Here is a 15,731-nt window from a genome sequence, read left to right on the forward strand (position 1 = left end):
AACTGAGGCATAAAGATGATAAGCAAGTTGATACAGGGTAGAGCTGGAGATCTAATCTGGGCAATCCAAAAATGCGCTCTTCACCAACCTTCTAGCCTTCAGGGAAATCAGGTCACCAAACTAGTCATCACAGTAAAGTATTTTGAGAGGGGAAGTAGCGGGTGTTGCTGTTGGAATCCTAACAATCTGTGGGGTCAAGATTGGCCTACGCCATACAGAAAGGTTAGCGGATAATGGAGCCAGAACCTAAGTATTAGTAGGAGTTTGCCAGGTGAGGGAGGGTAAAGCACGATAAAGGAGACGTGTGCCAAGGTGAGAGACTACCTGTTTCATGGCTGGCTATGGACGAGGGAGCAAGTGTGATGCCTTAAGAGACCTAAATCAGTTAGCTCAGCAGATGACAGGAGCAGATGACAGAGCCTTATGAATTAGGATGCAGGAGGGGTAGGCAGGGGCGGCATAATGTAGGGCTTCAAAATTAATGGTCTCTGTCCACTGGGGCACTCGGACCTGCATCCTTCATTTAAAGCCACTGAGCTCAGGCATCTATTTGTGCCTCATCTCTCTGGAAAAATGAAGCTTGACTGCCAAACAAGTCATTTATAATCAAACATGTTTGGAACACAACCTGCTTGAAGGTTGGGAACGGCCTGTATTCTTAGGGTCAGAGTTCTGTTCAAACTCTTCCTCTTGGCCACGTAAAAAGCATTAGCAATTTCTTAAAATGGCTCTTGACACCCAGAAAACATCCCACACCTTATTGTTGAATCACTGTCGGAATAAATAAATTTATTTCCTAAGTAAGTTTGACATACTTATTGAGTTCAGCTGCTTTTTATCCTGTAATACCAGAAGTCCCTGAATGCCAATAAAAAGGGCTTTGTCACTTATTTAACAGAACTTATTAAAATGCAACTAACAAATGGCCTTACTTTACAGAGGGCTTTATTAAACAATTCTTTATCGCGAATGGGAAACATTTAATTTCACATGGTTGTTTTCAAATGGTAAAGTAGGCCTAACAATTACTTCAGGCTGAAGTCACTAACGTCTGAATTACTAAAGTGCTTATCAAATTCACCCCTTTAGACCCAGTTCTGGTTTCCTTTGCTCAGATCTGTTAGGTATATTCTCCTTAAACCCTCTATCTCTTGCTCCGCTTGTTACTTCCTGAATGACAGGTGCTAAACTTTAGGCTGGATTATTCACCAATCCCCTGAGGACCCAATTACATATCTGGCCACCAAAGAGCTGTGGGAAAAAGTCTGTGAATCTGACTTCTACCATCCCTCTTCCACAGTCCTCTCTTTTTTTCAACTTGGCCACCTAGTCCCATCAAGGACACAACAGTATGGATTGGTCATGGCACATTACTTCTCATGACGGATCCCGCCTCACCTTTTCCTTCATTTAAGATAGGTGATCCCACTCTATGTTACTCATTGGAGCCATGAATTTGGGGTTCTGTAATCAACCAGTTGGTACACACAGCATGTACTTACTGTGTGCCTGACTATCCGCTGGTCCCTGTGACCCAAAACTTATCATTGAATGTGAAAGTTACTAAAACATTCTATAATTTGGAAATACTTGGCTTACTTTTATTAATTCATTGCTCCTTTTAAATGACTTTAGGCTCACGTATACAGTAGTTTAGCAACTTCTTTGTGACCTTAAAGTGTTCTTCTCTTTACAGTTGCATTCTTTTAAGTCTCAGACATCAAGTGAAAGCTAAATGTTCAAATGTCTCAGACTCATCCTGAAATTAAAGCAATCTCCAAGCAAGACCATCTAATTACAAGGTAAGTAACTTTTGGGGCATGGACATCCACCTTCCCCTTTCCCTATCTTCTTTCTGCACTTGAGGTAGCTCATTTATTTATGAGGAGGGAACGTGTTTGTATACATATGGGTGTCTGACTGTGTATTCAGTGGGGTGGTGATTCAGGCACGTTGCTGGGGAGATCTGGCTGCTTGCCTAGGATTTTCCTTCACTCTCTGATCATGGAGGAGGCTGTAGATACTCTAAGTCTTTTTCCCAGCCTTTGTCCATTGCTTGTCACATTATTGAGAGAAACAAAAACAGAAAGAAAAACAGATGGAGTCAACTGAGGCGAAGAGAAAAAGATAACTATCTAATGGCAGGCAGAGACTCTTGGGAGAAGATGCTTTTTCCTAATTCTGTCTTCATAGGGGCTCAGCTGAGAGGTGAGGTGGAACCTTGACTTTCTCCATTTGTCTACATTCTCGTCTTAAACTGAGACAATGGGTCCAATTCAAAGGGACTATCTTCTGAGAATAATAGGAAGTGGGAAGTCAATAGAAAGAGTGGGGATGGAGAAAAGGACATGGCTCTATGATTTTTTTTTTAAATAAACATTTACACAAAAGGCCCTTGAACCTCAGGAAATCTAAGCAACTTGAACAGATCCTAGTATTTCTCCGTTCACTCAGCTGCTCAACATTTACCCAACAGTTACCATGAATGTGGAAGCACTGCAGAATGTGTAAAGAATTCCTGCACTCAGAAACCTAACAGCCTAGTAGGATGATACAATATTTCACCTGTACACTGGGAGCCAAACCCATCGGCACAGGATCTTAGAGGTAGGAAAGACCCTAAACAGTGAGGTGATCAGGGAACATTTCACAGAGGTCACTGGAGTCAAATTGCCCTTTTGACAGCTAAAGTAACAGAGGAAGGCTTCTAGCAATAATGGTTAGAGATGGAAAATGGGTACCTGGGTATATAAACCAAAAACAACAAAAGAACAAGACAAAGAAATGAGAAACAGAAACTCATAGACACAGACAATAGTTTAGTGGTTGCCAGAGGGTAAGGGGGGTGGAGGGTGGGAGATGAAGGTAAGGGGGATCAAATATATGGTGATGGAAGGAGAACTGACTCTGGGTGGTGAACACACAATGGGATTTATAGATGATGTAATACAGAATTGTACACCTGAAATCTATGTAATTTTACTAACAATTGTCACCCAATAAATTTAAAACCAAAAAACAAAACAAAAAACAAAGAACAAAAAACAAACAAAAACAAAACAAACAAAAAAGAAAGAAAAGGGGTATCTGGTGAAAATTTGAATTGATTTATAGAATAGAGCAAAAATCCAGAGGAGAAGTGGCAGATGTGGCTAGAAAGGAAGACTGTGGCCAAATCAAGGTAGTTCTTCAGAGGAGAATAAGGAGCTGAGACTTTATTGGCAGAAAGAAAGTAAGGGCAACAAATCTGACCTTGGTGTGCAGGGCAGAGGTAAGGGGCAGAGGACCAGTGCAGGGAGGAGGCCAGCTAGCAAGCGGTGTTTATAGCCTGTGAGATATCGGAGTCTTAGAACAGCATGACAGAGGAGGAGCCAAGGAGACCGGTGACAAATTCGATGTAGAAGGGGAGGGTAAAAGGAAAAAGATGTTTAATTCAACATTAAAACAGCATCATCTGGAATCCTTCGATGTAAAATTATGAAAATGTGTCAGTGGGGATTCCAGAACAGGCTGTGGTTATCATGAGGGAATTAGGTGCCGAGGGCACCTTGGATCAAGGTGGATGAAGGTCCTGGGACTGAAGGGCTGGCTCTGCGGCCCCCTTGGTCGCCTGGTGGGTGCTTTGCCCCCACCCTACCAGGTATCACAGGACAGCCTCCCCTTAGACTTAAGCCTGGGAGTCAGCCCTGGAGCAGTCCCACAATGACCCCCAGGGGACACCATGCCCAGAGGATGCCCCCCGCCCTCTGGTCTTGCTACAGGTTCCCAGTGGTGTCTTTGCTGCCAAATCCTATGACCTCCTTTTGGTTCTCATGCTACTGGACTTCTCAGCATTGAACATTTCTAGTCTCTCCCTCCATCTCAAAGCTGTCTGCCCCTTGGACTTCTGTCACTGCACTCTTATGGTTCTTCTGCCTCCTCGGATGTGCTCTTAGAACTGCAGATGTCCCCCAGTGTCCCATTGTCATCTTTACTTTATAAATCTTTCACTGGGGTTGGGAGAGAGGTAGCTTACCCTCCTATTGTTTAAATCACTACTATATGCCAAGGTCTCTCAAATGTGTATTGTGGGCTCGAATCGGACTTAAACACCATTACTTATTCCTAAACATTTCCAAAGCAACGTATACTCCACATGTCTCAAATGGAACACATTCCCTGCCTCTCTCCTCAGTTGACAAATCTGTTCCTCGTCTCTGGTTCCTCTCTCTTTCTCTGGCCTCATATCCAGTTAAATTCCTGATTTCATTTCCCTTTGAAGTCTCCCCCACTCCCCACATTGCTGTTTAAATTCTGTCCCATCAGTTTCTTTCCAGGACGACAGCAGTGGCCTCATGGAGCCTTCTAGGCCCTTAGCCACTCACGTGTAGCCATCCTCTCTACCTCTGCACCACTGTTTCTAAAATTCAAATAAAAATAAAATCACAGTCACTATAAATCCCCTTTCACCCCGTAATACCTACAACAAAACCATGCCTTCGTGGCCCTGTGCAATCTGACCACAAGCAACTGAGCTATCACCATCGTCTCCAACCCTTTCCTATTCTATCATTGATTTTTATTGAACTGGCATCTGTTTCTCAAATATACTTTCATGCCTTTTTGCCTTGACTCAGGTGGCAATGTCCTCCTGGCTCTTCTTATCCTTCAAGTCTCAATTTATTAGTCCTTTTCTCTTGGAAGGCTTCTCTGACCCAGTTAATGAGATTTAACCCATTCTTCCGCTGGGCTGTTATAACACAACACTGTTACAGTAAGTGGTATAGATGTTTGTCTCCCAACTTGAAAGCGAGAACTGTGGTTTAATCGATCATCTTCATAATCTTGGGACCTAATACATGCCTGGAAAACAGTATATGCTCAGGAAATATTTGTTTAGTTAACATGAGGCATTAACAGAGAGGGGTTTATAAAAGCAGTTGGGGTAGGCTGCTGCCCCCATATAGACAGTGGGTCAAGATAAATGTTCAAAGTTTTGAAGAGTATCTTTGGAGATATTCACCTGCTGAGGGCGAGAAGTAGGAGTAGAAGGCCCGGGAAAGAGAGGGGAAGAATTACTGAGCTTTATATGCAGAAAAAGAAATTCTAGACACAATGATGAGTCATCAGGCCTCTTGATTTTCTTGGTGCAGTCTGTTTTCAGCAATTCCCTTGGAACCCCAAAGCAGAAAAAATAATCCTCCAGAGAATGTACTAGGATGAAATCTCTAGACCAAAGGAAAACACTGAACTAAAAATTAATAGCCAGCAATCTGCCTTTGAAGGTGTTTGATATAAATTTAAAAAGTTGACAAACGGAACTAGTAGGCTGATTAAAATTCTCTTTGCTTCCCCAGCTTTGATTCTTATCTGAATATGTTGCATAAAATACTTTTATGTAAAAAAGTAAAATTTGGATAGCATAAGTAAAAAGACGTCAGGGTTTCCAGTCACATACAAGTAAGTGTTAAGCCCGGGAAGGATGGACTGGTGCTTCAGTCAAGGCAGACGGTAATTTACTAAAGCACCCAGTTTTTCCCTCTGTCAAATATTCATCCTTGCATCTCCAGCACCCCACATTGCCAGTCCTGGTGGGTTCTCAACGCATACTGAGTGAATGGTTGTTGACAGGAGTGTTTCTACCTTAGACTAAATGCTTCTGAAGGGCACAGAAGTCCGTCAGCTCATGCTTGAATTCATGAACTGTAAGGTACCCACTGGGGGCTCAGTTATGTTTGCCAAGGCTTCTATAAAGAGAGATTCTAAATAGAGGGTGTCACTCTATGAGAAAAAGTTGGCCATCGATCTAAGTAGAAATAAAACCTCTAAAACAAACAAATAATCAGTCTAACAAACAAATGGAAAACCCCAAAGATCTTCTACAGGATCCAGAAGAGGTCAACATTTTGAAATCTGTAAGTTTTAAGGAGAACTCTATCAATGAAAATTCAAGATAGATAAATGTGGTTTTCCTATACTTTTAATATTAAGAAAATAATACAAAGCAAACTAAACTTTATCTTTTCTTATTGAAATCAAATTAGTGCATATTGTAGTCTTATTTTGGAGATGTTTTGTTATAAATTATTGTACAGATAAAGAAATTTGGGGGGGCAGCTGGGCGGCCGGGTGGCTCAGTTGGTTAGCGCACGAGCTCTGAACAACAGGGTTGGTGGTTCGATTCCCACATGGGCCAGTGAGCTGCGCCCTCCACAGCTAGATTGAAGACAACAAGCTGCAGCTAAACTTCCAGAGAGGTGGCTGGATGGCTCAGTTGGTTAGAGTGCGAGCTCTCAACAACAAGGTTGCTGGTTCAATTCCCATATGGGATGGTGGGCTGCGCCCCCTGCAACTAAAGATTGAATATGGCGACTGGACTTGGAGCTGAGTTGCGCCCTCCACAACTAGATTGAAGGACAACGACTTGGAGCTAATGGGTGCTGGAGAAACACACTGTTCCCCAATATTCCCGAATACAATTAAAAAAAAAGAAATTTGTTTAAAATAATTTCTTTTAAATTACACATTTTATGTGAAGTCTGTCTTCCAAAGATGAACACGCATGAATAAAGATTCAACCCATATTAAACACTCTTTATAATGTTTTTATATTTTCTTGTTTCTTTTAAGAAGCAACTAAAACCATTTTCCCCTTTCTTACTGGTATCACATTCGATGTCTCAGCATGCAATTGTCTGGGGATCGTTATTTTCCTGTGTGTTATTAAGGCTTCTGGTTTCTCTCTTTTTCTAGTTCCAATCGCCTTCTTTGGACTCTCTCTGTTATGGATACTAACGATAATTCAACAGGTATGTGAATTATGTTATCTATAAATTATTTAGGGGGCTTGATCTGTATGCTTCTTGAGAGTAGAGGCTGTTTCTTTCATCTCTACAGTGTCAGAGCCTAGCAAATGTCAGACACTGGCAGACTCATGCTTGATATTTCTGAATGTGTAATTGAACACCTTACATTAATAAATCACCTCTAACTTCTTTTAGTTCCAAGAAGAGGAATGGGTACAGGACAAAGAAAAGATTTATAGAAGATTCTCAATCTCGTTCTAACACTGACTTACATGGAAAGGCTTCTGTCTCCCACTGACATACATCATGAAGCTGGGGTGAATCATTTCACCTGCAGGAAGCTGGTGCCTGGCACTCATACTTAGGCTTCTGTTCCAAAGTGTTATGAAGTTGGATATTGCAATGTTACACCAGGTGCTGTATTAGTTATTTCCTGCAGGTCAAAAGTTTAATAAGCAGAGGAGAAAAAAAAGGTATCAAAGACTGCCAGCCTGCTGTGTCTGGAAGCCCCAGGTGCCAGCCCTGTGCTGCCACCGTTAACGCTGTGACTCTGGCACAGGCAATTGCCCCAGCCTCGCCTCTGCTTCCGCATTTCTAAAAATGCATTATATTATTACAAAACAAATAATAATATCATGTTGCTTGCTGTTGGGAGACAATTGGGAAAATCAAAGAAGATCAAAGAGATAAAAGTCCTGATGTTTCATTTAAATATATGTTAACAATATTATCATGAACAGTAGCATGGCATGAAAACTGAGCAAATCTTAACTCTATAATATGCTCCAATCTCTGTGTAATGCAGGAAGATGATACTGGAAGTAGAAATTGGAAAACGGAAGCAGAGATTATTTTAAATTTTAAGTTAATATTTTAGGAGGAAAAACAAAGATTATTTAATGTTAAACAGTCAGGTTCACAATGGTGATTGGGGTTTGGGACAACATCAGTGTGTAAGAGGTATGAAAGTAAAACTACTCAAATTTCTATCTTCAGTATTTATTAAAACACTGATCAGGCTCTTTTAAGAAAATGATGATGCAATTAATATTGGGCTAATTCACTGCTCCTTTCCACTGGTTGTAAGAGCCATACTTGAGTAGAGACGGAACTTAGACTAGCTCAGGAGAGGGGCCCAAGGCAGGGGCTCCCCTGACATCCAGCAGCCATACTTGCAACTGAAAAGATATGGAAATATCACTGGACTTCCTGAACCCCAGGCTTCCATCCCAGGGAAAGGAAGTAGTCTTGAGGTCACTGGTATCATCAACGCATTTGTGATTGACTGGGTCCCACTGCTCTGTAAACCCTCTCTAAATTAGAATCACGGAGAAGAAGGTGGTAAGATTTCATGGCAAGTCAGACTCAAGAGACAGTCGTTGCATGTGATAAGCTGTTACATAACCAGGAAATGGTTCTATGGAATATCTTCTAGATCCAAATGCAAGAAGTTGAAAATTTTATATGCATAAAAGACTCATATGAAACAAAATGGGATCAGTGCTATTTGATTAATTTTGACCTGGTGGTTAAAGACACCTTGAATGAAGGTAGTTTGTCAAGAACATACTGATTTTAAAATAGATTTGGATTTCACTTTCTTTATGGAAACGAAACTACCTGGCATGCCGTACCTGGAATCATAAATTCCAAGTTAGTGCTGGTCAAACCAACCAGGTTTTCACTAGAGTTGAAAAGAGCTTCTGGGAAACAATAGAAAATAGAAATGCTTGTTTGAAGCAATATATCGATTTTGAGGTAACGTGTCCTATCCATTTTAAACTTCCAAAAGCAATAGTTCCAAATGTTGGCAGTAACAAATAGAAATGCATTTAATACATTTGCCTAGCTGCTTTGTTGAGTTTCTGAAATTACTTTTGGTGAATGCTATAGCCATCTATATTTATGAGATTATAATTAAATACATTATATTTATAAAATTTATATAATCTTAGAGATGCTGAATAGTGACTGTTACCAGTTAACTCTAAGGGGAAATAATTTCCTGTATTTATTTTTTAATGAATTCATTTTTTTAAGTCTTTTTAAGGTTAAATTCATGATTCTTTTTACTTTAATTCAAATTTTAGATTGTTTTTTGGGGTAAAACAGGCTCTTCACTATTTACAAGGTTATATCTGAGTTGCAAAAATTCTCTCTCCATATTTTCCTCCCATTTCCCTCCATTCAATCTTGGCTCACATAATCAGACAGACAGAAAGTGTGGGGACATTTTTCTTACATCTGTAATAGGAACTTGAGCAGCAGACAGTATCTGTTCCAGGTCTCATGATTCTATTCTCTGACTTGTGCACAATAATCTGACCTATCCCCTACCTTTCTTGACTTATGGGGACAAAAAGAAAACAGAAAAGAAACTTCCATACAAACCCAGGAACATCTAACTGCCTACAAGTCTCAAAAACAAAACCTGTTAACAAAAATAGCAACAACAAAAATTAATAGCAAGAGTGTATATTGAGTCTCTTGAAATATTTGTACTGCAAAAGGCATAAGAATTTGACTAATCACTCATTATTAAATGCTGCCCCCCCACACACACCTGATATTTTAAAATTCATGGTATATATACTAAGAGGAAGAGAGGAAAGATTAAGTAAAATTTATCAATGTCACAGCTGATTTGGATTGAGGACTAATTCTGTTCTTTAATATTCATCTTTTTTCAGTTGTATTGATAATGTTTCAGTTAATGTGGGGCTTCTTTCTCCTTCACATCCTTCTGTGATGGCACTAAATAGACAAGATTTTAGGGGCAAAAGGCTGGCAAGCCCCATGACATCTTTCTCTCTTACTGCCCCATGGGAGTTCATCCTAAAGGACAGGGAAAATGAGAAATAGTCTTTGTCCAAGAGCCTCCAAAGAGCTCAGTTTTAACATGTTGGCAGGTTAATGAACAAGCTAAGGTCTGCCAGGGAAGTTTTACACGCAGCAATTCCAGCATCACTGTCATTTTGGAGGTCCACATCTCTGTATGTAGGTGCTGTGTCTCTTGAAGGGAAAGACTTTCCCCAGTATCAGTTTCCAGGGAAGGGATGATCTTCAGGCAGAAAGTCTATCCTCTCCCAGGGGAGTGGTTCTCTGAAGGCTGCCATGATAAGGACGGAGAAAACGAAGCTGGCATCGGTCACTCTCGCATGCTCACTGCTCTCTTGATCTACACTTCAAGGTGTCTAGACGTCTGCTCTTGGGCTGCAGCCATTACAGATGGACTTTGCCACTCAGAAGCAAGCAAGGAGGTAGAAAGGAAGTCATGTCTATCACGCCAGTAAGTGAAGATAAGTAAGCCACAACTTTCATACCAGATTATCCAGAGTCACCTGACTTCCTGTATTCATTTCCCCTTTGTTGTCTGTAATTCAGTGGTTCTCAAATTTGGGTGAGCCTCAGATTCACCTGGAGGGCATAGGAAAATGCAGATTGCTGGGCCCCAGCTCCAGAGTTTGTGATTCAGTGCGTCCAGGGAAAGGCTCAAGGTTACATTTCCAACAAGTACTCAGGTAATGGTGAAACTACTGATCTGGGGAACCACACTTTGGGAACCACTTCCTTAACTGAATGTTTCTTTAACTATTGGCTAGAGACTATCTGATCAGATTCACCTGGAATATTTGCTAAACCACAGACAGGTTTATGGTCTTAGAATCTGAGGGGGCATGATAGGGATGACAAACTTTACCGAGTTCCCAAGTGATATTTATGCACTCTAAACATTGGATCTTACTACCTTACCTTTTAGCAGTGTCTCATTTTAGGGTTCATCCAATCTGGGTGAGCTATGTCATATTTAGGGAGGAGTTCTCAGCCCACCCTTCAACTAGAAGGGTGAACAAGCTGCACCTCAAGTGCCAGCCATATTCTGAGACTTATTCCCTCACTGGTTATGATGAAGGCCATGCTGTGGGAAGGGGACAGTGGCAGCCCATTGTTGCCACTCAGATAGAGCATCAAAAGAGGAAAAGGTCTTTGGAAACCCGTTTAGGGAATACTTGTAATCAGTAAAGCCCCGAGGAGAAGGTGACTTAGAGAACCAAGTTGGGCTGGGTACTCTAGCTATCCAGCCAAAAGAATTCCTTCTTCTTATGGCAGAACAGTATTCTATTGTGTATATATATATATCACATCTTCTTTATCCAATCATCTATTGAAGGACACTTTGGTCGTTTCTATGCCTTGGACACTGTAAATAAAGCTGCAATGAACATTGGAGCACATATATCTTTACCGATAAATGTTTTCAGATTTTTTTGGGTAGATACCCAAAAGAGGAATTGCTGGGTCATATGGTAATTGTATTTTTCATTTTTTGAGGAATCTCCACACTGCCTTCCATAGCGGCTGCATTCCCACCAACAGTGTATGAGGGTACCTTTTTCTCCACAGCCTCTCCAACACTTGTTATTATTTGTCATGTTGATGATAGCCATTCTGACTGGTGTGAGGTGATATCTTATTGTGGTTTTTATTTGCATGTCTCTGATTAGTGATGTTGAGCATCTTTTCATATGTCTATTGGCCATCTGTATGTCCTCCTGGGAGAAATGTCTATTCAGGTCCTCTGCCCATTTTTTAATTGGGTTGTTTGTTTTTTTGTTGCTGAGTTGTATGAATGCCTTATATACCATTTGCCACAACATGGATGGATCTTGAGATTATTATGCTAAGCAAAGTCAGACAGAAAAAGTCGAGAACCATATGATTTTACTGATATGTGGTATATAAAACTGAAAACAACAAAGGAACAAGACCAACAAATGAAGAAACAAAAACTCATAGACAGAGACAATAGTTTAGTGGTTACCAGAGAGTAAGGGGGGAGGGGTGTGGTAGATGAGAGTAAAAGGGATCAAATACATGGTGATGGAAGAAGAATTGACTCTGGGTGGTGAACACACAATGTGATATATAGATGATGTAATACAGAATTGTACACCTGAAATCTATGTAAGTTTACTAACAATTGTCACCTCAATTAACTTTAATTAAAAAAAAAAAGAGTTTCTTCTTCCAAGGTTTCAGTTTTACTTCCAGATGATAGCACCTCCATTTTTAAATACAGAGGTTGTAACTCACACAATAGTGCAACAGCTGGTGCATGACGCCAGAGGCAGGCCTTGGAGCTCCAGCCTAGAGAGCTTTTCCCATCTCTCTGGGTCCATGCTGTTGAATACAAGAAGGCCTCTGGACAAGCCCTACATACAGGTCTTTTTCCCTAAGAGCGTCTCTGTCTTGATGAAACCAGGTGACTGTCACTTTGATGTATGATCATCTAATAATTCCCATTCAACATTTATATCATTTAATCAATAATCCCTTTTAATAGTGAAACAGACCTTATACCTAAGACCAAAAACACAAAACAAAACTCAAAAACAAGAACAACCTAAATGACTCATGTCAGTTTTAAGACCAAAGAAGGAAGAGTCAGGGCTGAGATGGTCATCTTGTGGGTACACATCCTGTGCCAACACCAGCATGGGAGCCCAGTGAGCACCAGCCACAGGCTGGGTTACCGCCGCTATCCCTGCGCTGGGCTCTCGTTCTCACAGCCATGCTGGGAGCCAGCGTTCAACGAAGGTCCAGCAAATACAAACTGGAAAGTCTTCATAAGCCAGTACCAAGTAGAATAAATGCTTTAACAGACTCCTGGAGTCGAAGGCCCTTAGTCCGAAAAATTAATTTTTGTGGTAGAAATTATGCAAGTTGGTCGTACACTTCCAGCTGAGGGCAATCTGAGTCTTTACTAAGTTAATTTCCCCGAGCTCGATGTTTTTTCTTACAGCCAACATGCTAGACTCTGGAAAAATCTGTTCCACCACTCGAGCATGTTCTAAAATTATAAACCGGAACCTACACTATCTTAAACCCTCTCACTCTGGGCTTCACATCCCCTCTGCTCGTCACGCGTCAGAAACAAGTCAGTTTCTCCCAAGTCGCCTTTGCTGCTTTACCTGAGCTAGTCGACGCTGGGGACTTGCTGCGCCTGGAAGGTCCCGGGCTCTTGGTGGTGCTCCTGCGGGACGACGAAGCTATTTTGGTGTAAGAAGTGGACTTCACCACTCGACATTCTGGGGAAAGAACAAGAACCACACGTCGTTATAGGGTCATGGCACACCCCATTCAAAATGTACGCTAAGTTTGTAAGGAGAAATACAGGGCTGTCCTCAGCCACTCCTCCTTCCGGCCAGCCCCATGCTCTTCTATAACAAAGGAACCAAGAAAACAACGTGAAAAGGCACCGCGGGCATCTTCCACATCCAAGGAATCAGTACTCCAAGCCTTCTAGTTTACCTTCTTGCAATAATATTTGGACACATTGGGAGTAATAGGCTGGTAAAGAGGTGATTTTGTCGGTGTCTCTCCACCTACCCCTTCCTTATTTGTGTATATATATTATATGTCTCTTCTGGGATAAATTGTTCTTTCTTCCAAGAAAAATGTTAGCTAAAAGGTCAACCTCATAAACCAAGCTAGGAGGGAAGTGATGAAACATTCCACCTATTATGAAAGATTCCACCCATCCCGAGTTTATTGTTCTTGGGAATCCTTGCAGCAATAGCTGCGGGTCTTCTGGGCATTGGCTCAGAAGAGGTAAAATCAGTGAAGGGGTGACTTCACCCAGCTACAAGGCCACCGTGGGCGTCTGTGCAACCACATGGTGGTGTCTATAAAATGAGTTTTTGCCTGAGGCTGAGAAACAACTTTGCTTTCATTAGATTTAAATCCTTGGTATTTGTGTTCATTAAATTCAACACTAAACAATCTTAAATACCAAAGAGCTTTTTATTTCTCTCTTAGTAACCTGTATTGACCAATTACGATGTTGTGCCAGTCCATACATCTTATTCTTAAAGCACCATTTGTAATAAATAAAAATATTTTTAAGCTTGTAATAATAATCAATGTTCATTGTAGACAGAAAAATATAAAAATATAAATAATATCTAAAAAACACCCATCAAGAGATACTTTTTTTTTTTGGAGGGTGGTATACAAACTTTCAGAATTTTTTTCTACTCATTTATATACTTAACCAACATTGGGATTAGTTTGTACATATCCATCTGTTACCAGCTCTTTTCATACCACAAGATATTAAGAGCATTCTCACTCTTTCATTTAATGGCTATAGAACATTTTACTGCATGGATGTACTATAATTTGCTTAGCCAAATTCCTACTGTTGGACATTTAACTTGTGTTCCATATTTCACTATTGTAATTACTCAATAAAATGAATGTACAGTTATCTGATTATTTCTTTAAGACAGATTGAGTCCCTGGCAGTTGAAATTTAGTTTCTAATAATTGGAAACCATGGGGTACATTGCAGGTGCTCAAAAATATTTTCAGAATTAAGTGGGATTGGTAGGTCTAAAAGAGAAGAGCTTTTCTAAAGTTTTGACAAATTGCCCTTCAGATAGGCTGACCCAAATTGTACTTTCATAGCAGTATGAGAGTGGTCATTTGCCTGGGCTGTCACTGAGGTTAGGTATTATCTTTTCAAAAACTGTTCGCTAATTTAAAAACAAATATCGAACTTCATTGCTTTAAATCTGAGTTGGTTTGATTGCCAATTAAGGTATAATTTTTCTCATATGCTTATTAGCCATTTGTATTCCTTCTTTTGCAATTATTTATTCATGTCTTTTGGCCATTTGCAACTAGTTGGTCTTTTTCTCATTGGTTTATAAGAATGCATTCTATATTAAAGTTTTACCCCTTTGTCTGTCATATTATAAATATTGATCTTTGTGGACAGTTGCTGAAAAATGGCAGCCTTTTAAATGTAGTGTTCTTTTTAAGTATAGTAGTTTAAAATTAAAGTATAATCTATTAACTTTTCCATTGTGCATTTTTAAACCATTTTATACTTTAGTAAAAAAATCATAGTAATTCCAAATCTAATTCTAATGCTTGATTTAACTGAAATTTTTCTTCCTTATCTATGCAATCTCTAATTTTCTAAGGTCAAAACATGTTTCTTTCCCTTATCTACTCTGAATGGCGTCTCTCTCTCTCTCTCTCTCTCTCTCTCTTTCTATATATATATATATGTATTCCTATTATTCCAAATCAACAAAGTAGTTTGTATTTTTTAGTAAAGAAGGAATGTAAGTGTATATGAAATATAAATGTCACGAGACTACAGATAGGAAATAGTGGAGAGTGTTTCTTGGAGAGCCTTGTGAATTGACCTCTTGGGGGCAAAAAGAAGATGAAGGATTTTAAAAGAAAAAAAAGAAAAAGAAAGGAGAAGAAGAAGGAAATTCTACTTTGTGTATTTGTGTTTTTGTAGCCACAGCAGAGGGAAAATGAATCAGGGCATTACTGCGCACGTCCAGGCCTCCCCAACAGTCACTTGGGGCCACTGTTAGCCATTTTGGCTTGCCAGGGTGGCCCTGCAAGAGATTTCCATTTCTTGTTTTCTTTTTTTGTTTTTTGTTTTTAAGGAGGGTGCAGCTCACAGTGGCCCATGCAGGGATCGAACCGGCAACTTTGGCGCTATTGGCACCATGCTCTAACCAACTGAGCTAACTGGCCTTCCCCATAGAGTCCCATTTCTAAAAAAAAAAAAGGAAGGAAGGAAGGAAGAAAGGAAGGAAGGAAGGAAGGAAGGAAGGAAGGAAGGAAGGAAGGAAGGAAGGAAGGAAGGGAAAGAGAGGGAGAAAGAAAGAAAGAAAGAAAGAAAGAAAGAAAGAAAGAAAGAAAGAAAGAAAGAAAGAGAGAGAGAGAGAGAGAGAGAGAGAGAGAAAGAAAGACAGACAGAAAGAAAGACAGAAAGACAGAAAGACAGAAAGACATATCACACACACATGGACATATCAGCAAATATTAAAAGATAGAAGTGAGCAAGAAATATAACATCAGAAGATATCGTTAAAAACCACATGGGGTGGCAGTGCCCTAGGGTGTGTCTGAAGA

The 15,731-nt window shown here is 40.2% G+C and overlaps 1 protein-coding gene across 3 annotated transcripts in view; it reads right to left on the reverse strand.

Annotated features, from left to right (window-relative positions):
• Positions 1-15,731, reverse strand: part of DCLK1 (doublecortin like kinase 1) — a 321,063-nt gene that overhangs the window by 78,945 nt on the left and 226,387 nt on the right. For all 3 annotated transcript variants that reach the window (XM_019736467.3, XM_019736468.3, XM_019736471.3), the window contains exon 5: positions 12,758-12,874. In XM_019736467.3, coding sequence (XP_019592026.1) covers positions 12,758-12,874 — 117 coding nt within the window. The remainder of the gene's footprint in view (positions 1-12,757; positions 12,875-15,731) is intronic.

This window comes from Rhinolophus sinicus, chromosome 16 (assembly GCF_057876585.1).
Source record: "Rhinolophus sinicus isolate RSI-liver-muscle chromosome 16, RSI-T2T, whole genome shotgun sequence".
NCBI lineage: Eukaryota > Metazoa > Chordata > Mammalia > Chiroptera > Rhinolophidae > Rhinolophus > Rhinolophus sinicus.